Below are 19146 nucleotides of genomic sequence, written 5' to 3'. Positions count from 1 at the left end.
CTAAAGTAACCTTCTTCGTTGTCCACAACATCTCCAATTTTGGTGTCATCTGCAAACTTAAACTAGAACTTCAAAAAAATACTTCATCTGTACTTACCAATATCTAGTAATTTAACAACTTACATTCAATAACTTTGTTAGTCAAGTAGCTACATTTTCTTTATTATCATGCTCCTTAATCTTCTTTCTTATCACTTTCATGATAATTTCCCAAAAGCATTTGATAAGGTAAAACAAAATTCATATACAGTGGGTGTCCATCAGCAATACAGAATCAAAAAATTCCTATAATGCAGTTCAAGATCATTCAGCCCATTGAGTCTGTATGACCCTCAGAAGAGCATCCCCATAACCCTGCAATTACCACAGCTAATCTACCTAGCCTGCATTTCACTAGACACATTGGCGATACTAAATTGCCCCAATCAACCTAAACTGCACATCGTTGGAGGACACCAGAGCACCAGGAGGAAACCTACACTGACACGGAGTGTGTGCAAACTCGACAAAGGAAGTCACCCAAAGTTGGAATCAAACCCAGGTCCCTGGCGATTTGAGGCAGCTGTGCTAACTACTGAACCACCGTGCTGCCCGTGTTATATTTGCAATTGATTTTAAATATTCAAATTAATTTGGTTAGAAAAACTTGCTTTTTATAAATCCATGTAATAACTCCTAATTAGTTTAACTATTCTCCTTTCACTCCAGTTCTCTTGTACCTTGGCAGACTTCCTTTATCCACATATTTTCGGAAACATTATAACTGTCTCATTTTTAATCTCCATTATATTGGGATGTGTGACAACATAGTGAGGTTTGGATTTGGTACTTTTACTTTCATTGAAATTACAATTTATTTTTGAAAATTCATCTCCAGTAGTCACCCTTGCACAATACACTTCAGATATTCCTATGGTTACACTAGTAACGTCTGGAAAAAAGTTGAAGGAAATATTTATTAACCTTCTGTCGGTATGTCACTCAGTTATCAGAGGGCTACTTCTTCCCCAATGATTCCAATCATTCTTTGATAACCCTTTTGTTTATGTTTAAGAAGCTCTTGCTATTTCCCTTTAGTGACTCAATATTTTCACACTTTCGTTAGTTTTCTCAATCCACCTTTGTATGCTTCTATCCATTCAGGAAAATGGAGCAATATAAAGAGCAGATTTAATCATACATTTGCTTTGAAAACTCACCATCATTCTGATATTGATTTATGAAATTTCAAAACTAATGCACTCTTTGTAATCATAATTCGAAAAATTTTTACTTGATGCTTAATAATTACATATTTAAATATCTACTGCTGTTCTCTTTGACCTTCTACTTCAATAAACTAGCCATGGTTGCATGGTATTCCACTTTCATGAGTTGATTCATCTTCAAACTTTCTTTTCCCTTTTCTCCCCCCATTGTCTGAATAAAAACTCTGTTGCGGTGACTACTTCACCTGAGTTTACATACTTATTTGGCCTGTTCAGAATCACGGAATTCCTACAGGGTGAAAGTAGGTCATTTTGCCTTATTGAGTGTACATAAACCCTCCGAAGAGCATTCCGGCCAGACCCAGCTCCCTACCCTATCCCTGTGATTCGCATGAATCACAGAAGGTTGGTCTACAGGTACAACAAGTAATTAGGGAGGCAAATGGAATTTTTGTCCTTCATTGCTAAAGAGAGCGAGTTTAAAAGCAGGGAGGATATGTAGTAGTTGTACAGGGTGCTGGCGAGACCACACCTGGAGTACTGTGGGCAGTTTTGGTCTCCTTACTTGACAAAGGATGCAGTGGCACAGGAAGGGGTGCAGAGGAGGTTCACTAAGTAGATTCTGGAGTTGAGGGGGTTGTCTTATGAAGAGAGACCGAGTAGATTGGGATTATATTCATTGGAATTCAGAAGAACAAAGGGGGGAAATAGAATTGTGAAGGGAGTAGATAACACAGAAGTAGAGAGGATGTTCCCACTGGCAGGTGAAGCTAGAATAAGAGGGCATAGTCTCAAGATTTGAGGGAGCATATTTAGAACCAAATTAGGAAGTAACTTCTTCACCAAGAGGGTTATAAATCTCTGGAATTCCCTGCCCAGTGAAATAGATGATGCTACTTCAGTAAACTACTTTAAAGTTAAGATGGATTTTTTTTTGAACAATACAGGAACTAAGGGTCACGGTGAGAACACAGGTAAGTGGATCTGAGTCCACAAAAAGATCAGCCGTGATCTTACTGAATTGCGGAGCAATACTCGAAGGGCCAGACAGCCTACTCCTGTTCCTAGTTCTTATGTTCTAACCCCACATTTACAATGGCTAACCCACCTAGCCTGTACATCTTTGGACTAAGAAGCTAACTCTCATTGTATTATTCAGAATTAGATCAGGCAATGTGCTCATCTGTTGGATGATTTTTTTCAATGGCATAATCCTAGCCCTGTTCTCAAACAATTTTGTCACATCACAGTCTACCTTAGGGCATTAATGCCCACTTGTATTCCAGCATAATTACTTCAGGAAATGTCTTAAACTGCTGCAATTGTTTCACCGTGCTTACTTTTAAGTTGTATTCAAGTTTTTAACTTGCTTACAAGTTTATCAGTTTGAACTCATTGTTGCCAGGTTTTCAGTTTTATTGAAGTGGAGTCAGTCCCTGGGTTTAGAGAAGTGGCCAAACGTCTCTCAGGTTTGGAACCTATCCCCTATAATCGTACATTTAACTGTCTAACCTTCCTCTGCTTATCTGATTCAATATATGATAGGGAGCATTCCTGTCATTATTTGAAAACTTGCAGCTCTTGCCTTTCAGGTTTCTTCTAAGCTTCAAATACATCTTGAATAAAACCATCTCTTCAGTCTGATGTTGAATATGATCCAAGTTTTCTCAATCAAGTACCCCCCCTCCCCCACTCCTGCCACCTCAAAAAACCATTTCCATTTATTCTTTGATGTTTTTGACTCTGGGAACAGGATGGAAGCAGACTGTTTTAGATCGCAGATCATGTCAATGAACATATCTACCTTGTTAATGGGCTTTCTACTCTTAATATCAATCCCATCTATGCTGATTGCTCTTCTGCCCACTTCCTATCGCGTGGGTTGTGGTTAACATTGAACATTCCTCCGCTTCCCTGATTATAAAATCAAATTTCTCAGATCATAGATTAAACATTTTAACCAGTACTTGTCTCCTAACTGGAGCTCCTGATTTCATTGAATCTTCCTGTCACCCATATCTTCACCCCAGTGCTTATTCCTGATATAATAATTCTAATTTAAGTTTCTGCCCCAGTCAGTGTGGATTGAGGTATTTAAGTTATATAATTAATTGCTTAAAAATCACTTGCATCAGCGTAAAGAGTCATAGAGATGTACAGCACGGAAACAGACCCTTCAGTCCAACTCATCCATGCCCATCATATATCCCAACCCAATCTAATCCCACCTGCCAGCACCTGGCCCATATCCCTCCAAACACTTCCTATCCATATACCCATCCAGATGTCTTTTAGACATTGCAATTGTACCAGCCTCCACCACTTCCTCTGGCAGCTCATTCCATACATGTACCATCCTCTGCGTGAAAAAGCTGCCTCTTGGGTCTGTTTTATACCTTTCCCTTCTCACCCTAAACCTATGCCCTCTAGTTCTGGACACCCCCACCCCAGGGAAAAGTCTTTGGATTAACGGTGCTGGAAAAGCACAGCAGTTCAGGCAGCATCTGAGGAGCAGTAAAATCGACATTTCGGGCAAAAGCCCTTCATCAGGAATACAGGCAGAGTGCCTGAAGGGTGGAGAGATCAGTTAACACCCTTGGTGAGCATATATTAAACCAAACATATTTTATAAAATTCAAAAGCAAAGATTGGACTTGCACAGAAGCTTGGTTAGACCAAACAGAGCAGGGTACAATGTTCTCGCCTTCATTTAACATAGTGCAGGACCAGAAATGCAACACAATTGCTAATTAATCCAACAGGTAATTCCTTATCAAATGGAGCAGTTGAGACAATTATCATAGATGCATTTAAGCTGGTGCTAGACAAGTACATGAGAGGGGATAGAATAATGTGTAGATAGGGCAAAGTAATGTCAAAGGAATCTCGTGTTAAGCATAAGTACTTGCAGGAGGCCAAGTGATCTAAATATCATGCTATGCAAATCAATGTACACATGTCCATTTGCTGAAACAATACAACAGCAAAACTAAAAATGTTGATTCTGATTATTAGTACCTACTTGATTACTTCAAAAGAATCAACCAGTTTAGAGACCCTATTAAATCAAATTCAAAACTTTAAAATGCCAGTAACGACAATCTGATCACAATATGACTTTAAAATTATTTATGCAAAAATGTGTTAATTATTTGGGCCTGGCAAGTATTAAAAAATCTCTCTAATTTTGACTAGCAAGTTAAATATCATTGAACATATTTTGTAGTTCATACATAGATTTTGTTCCACTAGCACAATGCGTATTTCAGCTGTATTCCTCCTGAGGCTTTACAGCTTCATAGTTAGTTAAACCTAGAGACATGCCCACAACCGTCACATACACATGTTTGAGATCAGACAAAACATGTGTAGATACTTACTCAAAAGCATACTGCGCATTTTAGGAAGAAACAATTCAAAAACATTCGGATGGATTGAGCAGTATACTTGTACCTGTGAAAGACACTTTCGTGATGCAATTGCAAAAACATCTGACAGTTTGATCAGGATTAACCAGAAAAGATATTTTCTTTCTTAAGACAAATTTAATTTGTGATTCTTCTGGTGTATGAATGTACCAAAGTCATACTGGTTTATTAAAACAATGGATTAAAATAAACTGCTTCTGATTGAAATATCAAATGTTACAGCAGGAATAATTATGTAAAGAAAAGCATAAATTATTAGCATTAGAAGTTGTTCACTAATTTACAAATGCCATGTGCTGAACAAAATAAAATTTGAATCTATATTTTGATATATCTCAAATCATATATAACAGCATGTTCCAAATCTAGTAGATACAGAAATAAAACGAGGAACTGCAAAGGCAAGAGATCCGAAACCAAACAGAAATTGCTGGTGAAACTCAGCTGGTCTAGTAGCATCTGTGGGGAGAAAGCAGATTATTGTTATGAGTCTGGTGACTCTTCATCAGATATTCTCTATAGATCAGCTGCATTATCAGATGAAATAATTGCTGTACTGTTAACTGTGTGAGAAACTGCTGAGAATTTAATGCATAAAAGTAATGTGGCACAACTGGTAGTCCAGATATGTGATTTTTCAAAAAAAAATTACAAACCTTCATTTTTAATTGTAACATTTGTGGTAGAATGGCAGTATAGGTATCATACAGAAACAAATGGAAATTAAAGCAAACTATTTAAACTGTGGGTAACCTTTCAAGGCAATAAGTGGTTTTGGTACTCAACCTTAAATAGAATGCAGCTATCTTTCAGCATTTTGCAGATGAGTGTTAAATTAGCCAACAACCATTTTGTTCTGTTCTTTTCAGGAGATGTGTGCATTGCTAGCAAAGCCAACATTTGTTATCCATTTCTGACTGCCCTTGAACTAAGTCACTTACTGGGCCATTTCAGAGGAATTAAGAGTCAACCACTTTGCTGGGTCTAGAGTTCCAGACCTGTTAAGGATGGCAGATTTCTTTCGCCAAATGATTTTATGGACCAGACAGGATTTTACAAAAATTGATTATAGCTGTCATCATAACTGAAGACTAGTTTTACAAGCAGAGTTATTAATTAAATTTAAAATTTCATCACCTGTGATGGGATTTGAACTCATACCACCAAAGCATTAGCCTTTGCCTCGTATTACTACCCCAAAGACATTTGCACTATACCACGGTCACCCCTCCAAAATCTGGACTACTTGAATGTTTGAGGAGACTGACTGCAGTTACTACAATGAACCATTTACTTACTTGGATGTAAAACAGTATTTTAGTTTGGAATGTGTGGAAAATAGAAAACTAGAACTTTACGTGTTACAAGTTTATGACCTGATGCTAGTAAAGGTGGTTTTGGTTTGTGAAAGAAAGTAAAAGTAACGCAAACTGTAATGAAGAAAACAGGCAACAAAACTACTTCACAGACATTCAATGAGATCACAGATTTCAAGGCAATGAGACATGTTTCTCATGGCTCATAAATTCACTTGTCAGAAAGTCCATATAAGCAAATAACATTAAATCACAAAGTAATTCTGGGTGCACTTTCTAAATTAAGTTACATGCTACCTAACAGCCCCAAAGACTGGGATAAATTTACAGTCCAACAAGGGAGGATCAAAATGATAATAGAGACAGAGAACATAAACTATGAGGGCAAACTAGCAATGAATATACAAACTGACAAAAAAGCTTCTTTAAATATAGGAAGCAGAAGAAAGGGGTCAAAGAGAACAGAGGCCCCTTAGCAAATGAATCTGGGAAGACGGTTTTGGTGAACGAGGAAATGACAGAGGAGTTAAACAGAATATTTGTATCAATCTTTAAAGTAGGAGACACTTTGGACATTTAATTAACACTAAATAATACTGGGGAGGAATAATGTACCATCACTATCACTAAAGTAGTAGGATCAGTCAAACGAATGGGGCCAAAGGCAGATTCGTGCCATTGATATTGATAGGTTAACTAAGTGGGAAAAAAGTTGGCAAATGGAGCATAATGTGGGAAAATGTGGAATTTGTTCATTTTGGAAGGGAGAACAAAAGAACAGTTACTTAAATGAAAAGAAAGCTGCAACACAAAAGGACCTTATGAGCGAAACACAGAAAGCTAGCACACAGGTGTATGAGGTAATGAGGAAGGCTAATGGAATGTTGACCCTTATCTCAAAAGAGTTGGAATATAAAAGAGTAGGGAAGCTTTACTTCAACTGTACAAGGTGCATCTGAGGCCACATTTGCAGTAATGTGAACAGTTTAGGTTCACTTACTTAAGAAAAGGTACCATTCATTGGAAGCAGTTCAAAGAAGGTTCCCTAAAATGACTCCAGATATGGAAGACTTGTCTTAATGACATTCAGCAAAGCTGAATGAGTTGGCACTCTACTTACTGGAGTTTAGAATAATGAGAGGTGATCTCACTGAACTATGTAGAATTCTTAAGGAGCTTCACAGGGTAAATGCCAAGAGGATATTTACATTCATGGGAGAGTCCAGGAGCAGAAGACCATAGTCTCAGAATAAAGGGATGCCAATTTAAGACTAAGATGAGGAGGAATTTCTTCTCTTAGAGGAGAGTTTTGTGTTTTCATTATGAGGCAAGGTTATCCCATGTCTTATTTCATTGTGTCTTTGTTTGTCAGTTATCCTGTAACTGGAGAAGTCTAATAGTGGAGCAGTCAATATGAGTGACACCACAGTCTTAGCTTTTTATGTTATGTTGACATGATATCATTTGAACTCCTTGCCAAAGAAAGGAGCAGGGGTAGAGTCCTTATGCATATTTAAGGCCGAGATAGATTGATTATTGATCAGTAGCAGAATCACGGGTTACCAGGAAAGGACAGAAAAGTGGATATGAAGAATGCTGGATCAGTCATGATCCTATTGAATAGCAGAACAGTCTCAAGGGGCCAAACGGCCCACTGCTTTCCTGCTTAAGGTCTTATGGTCTTTAATAGGGTGCTTCCAGAATAGACAGATAAATAGATTTCAAAATGAGTGCTAAATTTTTGGGTCAGACACTTTTCTTCAAGAAAATGAAAAAGTGCTGGAGAAAATTCTATTTCTCTCTCCACAGATGCTGCCGGACGGACTAAGTTTCTCTCACATTTTCTCATTTTATTCCAGATTTCCAGTATCCACGGTATTTTTACTTTATTTAAACTTTTTTTAAAATTAATCTCTGCGGACAAACATACCCTTCAGGTGTGAAATCTTTCTCCTTACAAACTTCCATTAATTTTGGAGTCAACCTGTATGCCTTTAGCGAAAGGGAGCCTTGTGCAGTTTTAAGGGGATCTGAAATACAAAGGACAGAAAAGAAGTTTATTGATAAAATTGTATACATTTAGTAGAAAAATCATTCAAATGATATGTCAACATAACATAAAAAGCTAAGACTGTGGTGTCAGTCATATTGACTGCTCCACTATTAGACTTCTCCAGTTACAGGATAACTGACAAAGACACAATGAAATAAGACATGGGATAACCTTGCCTCATAATGAAGAGGACAAATTATGGTCAGAAAATACTCAAAATACACAAAGGATAGGCTGCATCTGTGGAAACAGGAGCAACTTTGAAGTTTTAGGTCTGTCATCTTGCAATAAGAAGAAACTAAGAGAAAAACCTTGAAAGCAAGCAGTGAGAACATCAACAGAGGGTAAAAAACCTTTCCTCACCAATCTATTAGAGATGCATCTATTCAAAACAATAGTTAGGAGCATAATCGCAATTTAATGGAATCTAATGGAAGCGTTCGCTGACAGTATTCTCAGGTCAATCAAACTTTGTGTTGAGGTAGTTTGTTGTCACCATCCTCTTTCCTTGACTAAGTCAAAGGCCTTGTTTGGAATACAGCCTTGAGAAAAATCACTAGCATCTTAATTGCTGCAGTCTTTACAAGAGGAGGATCTTGTTTTAAACTATATGTCACCTATTGCATAACAGTAATCAGGGAAAATTATATTAGGATGTTAGAACTGTTATGAAGATTTCAACTTACAAGATCCTAAGACGTTCTGCTTTGCTATACACATTGGGTGGAGCTTAATGCTGTCTTCAACATTAACTTTTTCAGGACCATCACCTCAATAATGATGGTGGTCAGCACAGTGGTCCTAAAGACAAGACTGAAGTGTTTGTTGCCATTTTCAGTTTGATGTGTTCAACGGATAATTTAACTTAGCCTTTTTGAGCCTCACAAAAACCTGATCTTTAGCCTTTTTCAGTCACTCCATATGACATCAAGAAAGACTGTGCTGTGAACAGCAAAGTTTACTGGCCTTGTAACACCCTGGTTGCTGTGTTAAAAACTCCAGAATGAGTTGCATCTCTGACCAAGCCACACAGGTACCGAAACTCTTGCATCAATCAGCCAAAGTAGAAAATTACCCAAATGTATCCAGTTCACAAAATCTAGATCAAATCCAACAGTCAGTCAATCACTGCCCCATCAATGTACACTCAATCATCAGTAAACTTAGAGAAGACGATCTCTGACAATAACTATTAAGTGGCACTTATTTACCAATAACCTGCTCACTGATGCTAAGTTTGGGTTTTGCCTGGGCTACTCAGCTGTAGTGTAAATATGGACAAAAGAGATGAACAGAAGGTGAGGTGACAGTAACTGTCCTTGACATCGTGGCAATGTTGAATACAGTGTGGCATCAAGAAGGCTAATAAAAAAATTGAAGCAAATAAAAATCATGGCAAAGCGTTCCACTCTCTGGAGTTATCTCTCGCGCAAAGGAACATTATTGTGGTTGCTGCAGACCAATTGTTTCAGTCTAAGACCAGGAATAACACGACAAGTATTTTTCACATCAGTGTCCTAAGCCCAGCCCAGAAGTTAGGATGTCTGCAGACAACTGGAAATTGCACAATGTCATTCATCTCTTAAATTACAAATAAAATTATGCCCAAATGCATAAAAACCAGGACAAGATTCAGACTTGACTGATAAGTGGCAAGCAATGTGCATAACAAACAATGACCATCTCCAGTGAGAGAATGAACAAGTTCCTTATGACATTTGGCACTGAATTGCCTACAATATTAATTCAAACCATTAACCTGAAATTTAATTGGACAAACCTGGGAATGTTTAAAGATGACAGTGTCCAGAAAATGTGGGGAAAAAAGTATCGAGCACTAGTGAGGGAACATATTATCTACAAATGTCTTGGAATTTCCGTGCTGTACACCTCTAGGACTCTATAAGTGACAAATCTGGCCTTTGTCCAATCAGTTTTAAGCAACATTCTCTGAATAGGAAGCATGGACAGACAACCTATAGGGAGTTATTGAAAAGAAATTTGTGGTAACTCCAGTTTCCTTAGCTTGCTATTTACTCATAAAATGCATGGTGTGGAAAATTGGTGCTCCTATTCTTGTCAGGCAAACTGCGCGGACTTATTAAGTGATTTGGGTAGATTTCATACAAAGAGTAGTTTCAACCCAGAATATTGTAAATCAAAATGCTTCCAGTGAAATCAAGTTACTTAACGTAATTTCAGTTTCGTGCTTGAAGAGATGAAACTGATGCAGTTTTCTTCTGAAAAAAGATTTGGGTTTAGTCATATTTCAACAGCACCATCTTCAAGCTACATGGGTTTTATTTCCATATTAATTATATTTGCCAAGCTTGAAATAACATACTAAGTATTTTCAAATAAATGGAAAACTGAACAGAAACAAAACAAATTCCTACACATAATTATATAGAACTAAAAATTTGATAAAATTGGAAAATTCAGGAGGAAATGTTAAAAAAATTCCAATGAATAAAGTATATTTTAACAGCTTTTCAACTGTAATCCGATTGTTAACATACTGAAACAATTTTTGTGTTACCCAAAGATTAATCGTGCTCATTAGTATTTTTTCTGACAGATATTCAGGATGTAACATTTACTTCTCGGTTGGAAACTTTGTAACAGCCTGCCAGCTATGGCAAACAGTGAGCTTGGGGAAGGCAATAAAGATGTTTTACCTACAGCTATGATACTGCACAGAACATCTGGTTTAGTGAGTAAAGGAAACGCCACTAAATGGGCAGAAAAAAGAAAATCTTTGTGCTAAGAACAGTCTACGTTTTGTGAGCGCCTGTCAGAGGCGCAATCTGGCAAAATGTGTCATAACTGTAAGGTCACGTACTGAGCCAGACTCAAGCAATCAGTTTTTGTTAGACATCTGGTCCTGTTCCACCCGCCATCAACAAGGGGGAAGAGGAATGAAAAAAAAATTGAAGCAGCAACTTCAGCATTCCAGAATGTACACATCAGGGCTCTGATAGCAAGAAAAATAAACAGAAAGAAGGAAACCCTGTCTAGACTGAGCTGCTGCTGGGGCTGAGGCAGACACTGGGCTGGTATTTATTGAGAGGGACTGCCAGGCAGCACTGCCAGGTAAACAGTGAAGAAGAAATGAATAGGAAAACGTCACTGACCATAGATGAGGACCACAGACTCTTCAATTGCGTGTTGGTAACTAAACTGGGAGTCCAACAGAGCTCGGCTGACGAAAGAGCCATAGTAGGTTGACTGGTACCAGCCAACATGGAGGTGGTCTATGTTAACATGACGCAAGCTTCTCATCATTTCCATTTGGTATTGAACTGTAAAACAAAACAAAAAGAAACCATTTTCTCAATTTTAAGCAGAATTATATTCCGATTTACACTGCTGAAATATTTTATGGTCAGACTCTGCCCATAAATAATATTACAAAAAACACTAAGCACGGTTCTTAACTATTAACTCTGCAGAAGGGAGTACTGCTGCATATATTTGATATAAAATCTATGGGCACCACTTGACAATTATGTCATAGTTTGATCCCTGCAGAAAATCTACTTCTGGTCAGGGATTTAATATTCAAGCACATTATTATGCTTATGCGTACAAACTTTTGCAAGTCTGAAAAAACAGAGGAAACAATAACTTATTCCAATTATAATCTTAGAATTGCTAGTCTGGATAATTGGGAACTATTACAGATAGTGGGAAACAGGCAGCATGCAATAGTATAATTTAGTTACACGTGCTTTAACTTGACAAGAATTTGAATAATCAATCTGTAACACCCACACATATTTTTTAATAATAATCACTCAAGATAGCAGAGGGCTTTCACAAATGCTCAACTTACTTTGTGTATTGATAGCTATTATTTGGGGTAGAGACCAGAAAAGAGATATAATTTTAAGTCATTTTCTTTTAAAATACTGTTTACAGAAAGTCTAAAATGCCCATTACCAAAATAAAAAAATGGCCAGCCATATCCCAGACATTAAAATTCCACAAGGCTGATGACTCAAAAGTTGACCATCAAATTTGACTACTACTGAAATCTCCAATCGGTTACTTCTTCAAACCAGAAACATGCCAAACGGGCATATAACTATCGCAAATAACCAGAGCATTTAAAGCTTCTCAAGATCTATTAGGGATGGTGCAGACCCCACACAACAGCAGGACTTGGCCATTCAGTTCTCGAACCTGTTTCATCATTCTAGATAATGACTAATCATATCCATGCACTATTCCCATATCCTTTGCTATCAATAACTATAATCAATAAATCTATAAATATATCCTGAACTTAATGAATGAAATCTCACAGCCTCCTCAGATACAGAATTCTAAAAGATCCACCACCCTCCAAGTGAAGACGTTTCCCTTCATTTCACTATGATAAATGATTATGTTGGAGACTCGTAACATCCTCAAAACATTCTACCAGGTGTCCAAACAATGATTTCACCTTCATAAATCCATGTGGATTCTATCCAATCAGACAATTATTTTCTAAGTATCCTCTAATCACATCCTTTATAATAGATCCTAATAATTTCCTGACTACTAACATCAGGCTAACAGATCTGTATATTCTCTGTTATAATGTACCCTCTTTTCTTAAACAGTGGGTTACATTTGCAACCTCCCAATCTTCAGGCACTGCTTTCAAATTCATTGAATTTTGCAAGATGATCACTAATGTATCCGCCGCTATCTCTCCAGCCAGCACTTTGATCAAATACTATCTTTAGTTTAAATTTAGACATGGCTCTCTGCTTTTCCTGTAGAATATTTTTGCCTTTTGAAAACCAAGCAGTTTTTTTAAAAATGCTAGCCATCGCCTACCTACTGCCAAACTTTTTAATTTATTTTTCTAATCCACTATATGCAACTTCTTCTTTATACCTTCAGAATTGCCCAGGTTTATTTTTAAGATGCTACGTTTGGACTACTTGAAAATTCAATCATACTATGGTCACTATTCCCTAAAGCTCCTTAGAAAACAAGATTTTTAAAAATTTTCCAATGATGAGATGAGGTTGTCACTGGTTAGTACAACATTTATTGCCCATGCCTAATTATTCAGAGGGCAGTTAAAGTCAACTGCATTGTCGTGGAACTTGAGTTACATGTACGCCAGATCAGGTAATGACATTTTTCCAGAAAGGTTATCAATGAGCCAAATGTTTTCAGCAACAAATGACAGGGACAGCAATTAGATTAACTTCAAATTCCAGAACGTGTGGATTTCAAATTTAACAGTCTGCCATACTGCGATGCAAATCCATGTTCCCAGAACATTAGCCTAGGCTCTGGATTACTAGTCCAATGTCATTACCACTACGCCATTACCTCACCATCATAAGCTCTTAGTCATTCTTTAATACTAGATTTACAATGGCCTATGCCCTCCATGGTTCCTCAATTTATTGCTCCAGAAGACCATTTCAAACAAATTTCAAGAGTTTTTCTTCCACAGCCTTGATGCTCATTAGATTTGCCCAGTGTACATGTCGATAATGCATTCGCTTTCCTCCATGCATCTCTAATTTCTTGATGCATACCATGTATACCCTACAATACTAAAACTGTTCCATGGTATGTAACCACTACTGTTTATGTTTACTGACCTTCATTTCACTCGAGATTCTACATTTTGTTCTTCTCTCACTGATTCACTGATCCTGTCAATCATTGTCACCACTAACACATCACCTTTCATCCCTCTTGAAGTTCAACTATTCTTTTAACATTCACCTCCCAAGACTTGATCACCCTACAGCAAGGTCTCCACAATGGCAATTAAACAATACCCTTTTCATTCTACTCCCACTATCAACTCATCTATGCTGCTGTGAATGCTGCATTCAGGTAGACTGTTTTCAATTCTACCTTTTTACACTATTGTGCAATTTGAAGCTCGGATTTGTTCTGCTACAGCTTTTCTACTTTCCAAGGACTACCTTTGCTTTTAATCTATCCAAGTTCACCCTTGGCATCCCATTCCCCGGACAAGCTAGTTTAAAACCTCCACAACACAACTAGCCTATCTTCCAACAACCCATCCCATGAAAGAATTTTTAAACAACATAAGTAATTCTATAAATCTGAAAACTATTATCATGCAACCATCAGGTTTTCCCTAAAAGGAAGTTACAGAATTCAAGACATCAGAAGTTAAAGAAATCAGTTAGCACTGCTTGTTCATCTTGATTGGAAAAAAAGTTACACGTAAATATTCTCAGCAATCACTTCTCATTACTGTTTAATTAAATAAAGACTGAGGCTCAAACTATATCCACCAAACAATAATACGAATCAAAATGCCTGCAGGTGCTATGTCAATTATTTTTTTCAACTGTAATTGGCAGAATGCACATCTTGTGTAACCAATAAAGATTAAATGTAAATGGCTTCATTTAAATTCTGATAGGTAAAATTTTGAAACTTGCTAAAAATATGAGCTATAAACATTGTTTTTAAAAAATGCTCCTTCCAGCAAGTAAAACTGTTCAATGAAATGGACAACTGCTTTCCACCCGAAAGCAATATTATTAAATAATAGATAAAGCTTATCAATAATTTTTATTCCTCTTAATAATTATTAATGGCTACCTTCATTGATTTCATGGCTAGAATTCAAATGTCGCAGGACAGGACAGAATGCCGTGTTACCAACAGAAGGTTTAAGCTGCTACGCTTAGTTAAGAATGTCAATCAAGGGGCTGTCATTATTTTTTTCCAGAGTCATCATAATGTCAGCTGCACTGATATAATACTGATTCCCCAGAACATGTATTATATTAATTAATGGTCTTAAATTTCTGAACAATTGCCACTTCCCAAATGTGCAACTCTGTGCTGCTAATCAAATTATTCAGTTTTACACACTCAGTTGCAGCTTCATAAAAAAACTTGTTAGACTGAATCAACTTGCGACCGTTTCGCTATGTTAAGTAGTGTGTGGGCTAAATCATCTCACTCGACCTTTAGACTACAATTCTCACCCCCAACCCTTCATTTTATAACTTGGCAGCACACAAGACTGGAACCTTCGAGCTGCAATGGGAAAGTTAGACAGAATAGCTTGGTACATAGCAACAGTAGTGAAGAGTGGGAAAAGCAATCAGGAACCGAGTAAAGGAAATTGATGAGAAAAGCCAGAAGAAAGCTGCAGCAGCTTTTGCTCCTATGGGTCAAGTTCCATTTTCCAGTTCTTCAGTATTGCAAAGAACAACACAGTTTCCAAAACTCTGGCCAAGACTGCTGACAAAGCACCATTATAGCTACAATTTAGAAAATGCAGAAGCTCATTAGCAACATGATGTAGTCATATAGCAAAGTGATAAGACGTGGCATCATATCTGCAATCCCCCAAATGGTAAGTTACTAATTATGGTATACCAAGAAGGAGGTGCTAAGCCACTTCCCACAGGGAAGAAAACCAATCACATGGTTTCATTAATCTCATTTAGACTACAGATGCCAAAATGCTGCAGGGTAAACTAATACATTATTAAAATTAAACTCTCTTGAGCCAATACTCCAATGCAGCAATGGACTTGAGTAATACTCTGAATTCATTATCTCAAACTGTCACGACAACAACCATGCCTGTAATCATCTCACATAGCATCCTTACAGTAAATGTCCTTACCATGTATACAATAGATTCACACCAAATTTGGATGGCTGAAGGGTGTTTCTCTGCAGATAAATGTGGACAAAATCAAAAATTTCACGTGCTCATTGAGCTTTGTGCCAGAGTTGGAGTCAGTGATGAATCGTTTTGGCTGATTTCAATAACCTTTCAACAGCTAGATGAACCATCCATAAACGAGGAAGTAAAATAACTGCAAAAATGTTTTTCAGATTTTACTGAAGATTTGGATGTTTTCTTGGGGTGAAGAGCTGACAGATTAAAATTCACATGCCTGGAAGTTAAATTCAATGAAACTCAATGAATAAAATTATAATAACTTTTCAAAGAAATAAAAACTCAGTTTTCTTTGTTGCTTGTGTTATGCCAGGAGACAGTCATGCTTATTAAAATACTTTAAACAGTCTATTGCAGTTGGCAAGTACTACCGAAATGCATTAACATTTCAATCGTTTCAGGCAACTGCAGCCTTACTACATTTTCAATGCTATAATCAAAAACATGAAATCAAATATCTTCATCAGTTTAAGAAAAGGATTAACTGCTTCTCGCAGTCAATGAATTCAACAAGAAAAGAACACTCACAAAATTAGATAATTCTTAATTTTCAATTTGTTTTCAAACTTGTGAAAATGCGAGTACATGCTTCAAACTTCAAGATTTGCTGTATGCTTTTGTGCTGCTGGGAAACAGTAATAGGTGCACACTGAATAAAGTTAACTATATAACTCATTATGAGGATAGTCATGATTTGGAGATGCCGGTGTTGGACTGGTGCGTACAAAGTTAAAAATCACACAACACTAGATTATAGTCCAACAGGTTTAATTGGAAGCACTAGCTTTGTCACAACCACCTGATGAAGGAGCGACACTCCGAAAGCTAGTGCTTCCAATTAAACCTGTTGGACTATAACCTGGTGTTGTGTGATTTTTATCATTAAGAGGAGCACTTGTGGTACCCAAGTAGTATGCCCACCTATGGATCAGAAGGTCTGATTCAAGTCCCATCTACTCCAGAGGTATGTAGCAACATCTCTGAACAGGTTAGTTAGAAAATGACTACAACTCATCATGCTTGCAATCAGGCATTTTAATGCAGTTCAAAAAAAGTTGCAGAATCATCTGAGAGACAGGTTTAACACCATTTGTGAAGTCAGAAAAAAAGCAGTTTAATTAAAGGGAAGGTCTAAAAACTTAAGTCTGTTTTTCGTAATTGTGTTTAAATTATAGATAAGACTTCCATTTAATCATTCCTGACATTAAAAAACAACCGGTGAAGAAGTGGAGCTCTCCTTTATCACTGAAAGATAGAAGACAGAGGGTGGTGGTGGAGGGTTGTTTTTCAGACTGGAGGCCTGTGACCAGTGGAGTGCCACAAGGATCGGTGCTGGGCCCTCTACTTTTTGTCATTTATATAAATGATTTGGATGCGAGCATAAGAGGTACAGTTAGTAAGTTTGCAGATGACATCAAAATTGGAGGTGTAGTGGACAGAGAAGAGGGTTACCTCAGATTACAACTGTATCTGGACCAGATGGGCCAATGGGCTGAAAAGTGGCAAATGGAGTTTAATTCAGATAAATGCGAGGTGCTGTATTTTGGGAAAGCAAATCTTAGCAGGACTTATACACTTAATGGTAAGGTCCTAGGGAATGTTGCTGAACAAAGAGACCTTGGAGTGCAGGTTCATAGCTCCTTGAAAGTGAGTCGCAGGTAGATAGGATAGTGAAGGCGGCGTTTGGTATGCTTTCGCTTATTGGTCAGAGTATTGAGCACAGGAGTTGGGAGGTCATGTTGCGGCTGTACAGGACATTGGTTAGGCCACTGCTAGAATATTGCGTGCAATTCTAGTCTCCTTCCTACCGGAAAGATGTTGTGAAACTTGAAAGAGTTCAGAAAAGATTTGCAAGGATGTTGCCAGGGTTGGAGGATCTGAGCTACAAGGAGAGGCTGAACAGGCTGGGGCTGGTTTCCCTAGAGCATTGGAGGCTGAGAGTTGACCTTATAGAGGTTTACAAAATTATGAGGGCATGGATAGGATAAATAGGCAAAGTCTTTTCTCTGGAGTTGGGGAGTCCAGAACTAGAAGGCATAGGTTTAGGGTGAGAGGGGAAAGATATAAAAGAGACCTAAGGGGCAACTTTTTCACGCAGAATGTGGTAAGTGTATGGAACGAGCTGCCAGAGGATGTGATGGAGGCTGGTACAATTGCAACATTTACGAGGCATTTGGATGGGAATATGAATAGGAAGGGTTTGGAGGGATATGGGCCGGGTGTTGTCAGGTGTGACTAGATTGGGTTGGGATATCTGGTCAGCATGGATGGGTTGGACAGAAGGGTCTGTTTCCATGCTGTACAACTCTATGTCTCTATGACTCTAAATTAAAACAAAAATGCTGGAAACGTTCAGCAGGTCAGAGAACATCCAAAGGGCAAGAGATAGACAGCAGGTGCAAGAGCGAGAGAGTGAAAAAAGAGAGACACGGTTAGCAACTCACATTGTCAGCCAGGTACACACTCTCAAATACAGCAGTCAGGATTCAAGCCATGTCAAATTTCAGAATGTGTTTTAAGAAAGAAAACTGCAATACCTTAGGTCAAATCGGAATGTATTAATCCAGTGAATAGTGAGTGCTGGAAAACCAACTGACACAGCTGGTACAGTTGATAGTACAGCGTTGCTAAGAATAAGTCACTTCATGAGCATTGGAATAAACAAATATTTCATGCCTCCCCACTTCGCAAACTTGGCTGAACAAAGCTGAATAGGGTCAAAGTTTGTTGTAGCATAGACTGAAATAAATGTTCAGTCTATCTATGAAGTAACCCTAGTGAATATTAGTGACATTATGTATCTTAATAAACAAAAGAGAAGGCCTTTGAAGGAGCAGAGGGTAGAAGCAATTAAATAACCAAAAGGGATGATAGTTCAAGCCAAAATTATGGTCAAAGTAAATAAGCAAAATGTGGGTCCAGAGGTGCAAGACATTGTAACAAGGGAACCATTATGAGCATTTCCTGCCCAATAAAGAAATATGAGCTGTGGTTAAGATTGCAATGTTAAAGCTGAAAAAAAGAAAGGAGGGAAGCAGAAAAACAGAAAATTATATGCCAGTTATCTTCTGTGTAATGAGAAAGGCATCAGAATCGAGGAGGTTATAACTGGGCACCTGGGAAAAAAACTTCCTGTAATCAGGAAGAGTCAGCATGGTGCATAAAGGTAGATAAATCTCCAGGACCTGATGAAGTGCTTCCTAGAATTTTGTGGGAAGCTAGGGAGGAGATTGCTGAGGCCCTTTACTGAGATACTTCTTTCATTGACAATCACAGGGCAGGTGCTGGAAGACTGGAGGTTGGCTAATGTGACGCCATTCTTTAAGAAAGGTTAAGTCAGGGTACTGCAGACCAGTGAGCCTTGCGTCAATGATTGGTAGGTTGTCGGTGGGGATTCTGAGGGACAGCATTTACATACATTTGGAAAGCCAATGACTGA

At 37.8% G+C, this 19146-nt stretch overlaps 1 protein-coding gene across 1 annotated transcript in view; it reads right to left on the bottom strand.

The window, feature by feature from the left end:
- The window catches only part of eif3hb (eukaryotic translation initiation factor 3, subunit H, b), a 120529-nt gene that overhangs the window by 49494 nt on the left and 51889 nt on the right, over positions 1–19146 (bottom strand). The window contains exons 3-4 of the mRNA XM_072571231.1: positions 11140–11307; positions 7883–7982 (exon numbers count right to left, since the gene is read on the bottom strand). Of these exons, the coding sequence (XP_072427332.1) occupies positions 7883–7982; positions 11140–11307 (268 nt within the window). The remainder of the gene's footprint in view (positions 1–7882; positions 7983–11139; positions 11308–19146) is intronic.

The sequence above is a fragment of the Chiloscyllium punctatum genome, chromosome 5 (genome assembly GCF_047496795.1).
Source record: "Chiloscyllium punctatum isolate Juve2018m chromosome 5, sChiPun1.3, whole genome shotgun sequence".
NCBI lineage: Eukaryota > Metazoa > Chordata > Chondrichthyes > Orectolobiformes > Hemiscylliidae > Chiloscyllium > Chiloscyllium punctatum.
This window is presented reverse-complemented; position numbering and strand designations above follow the sequence as displayed.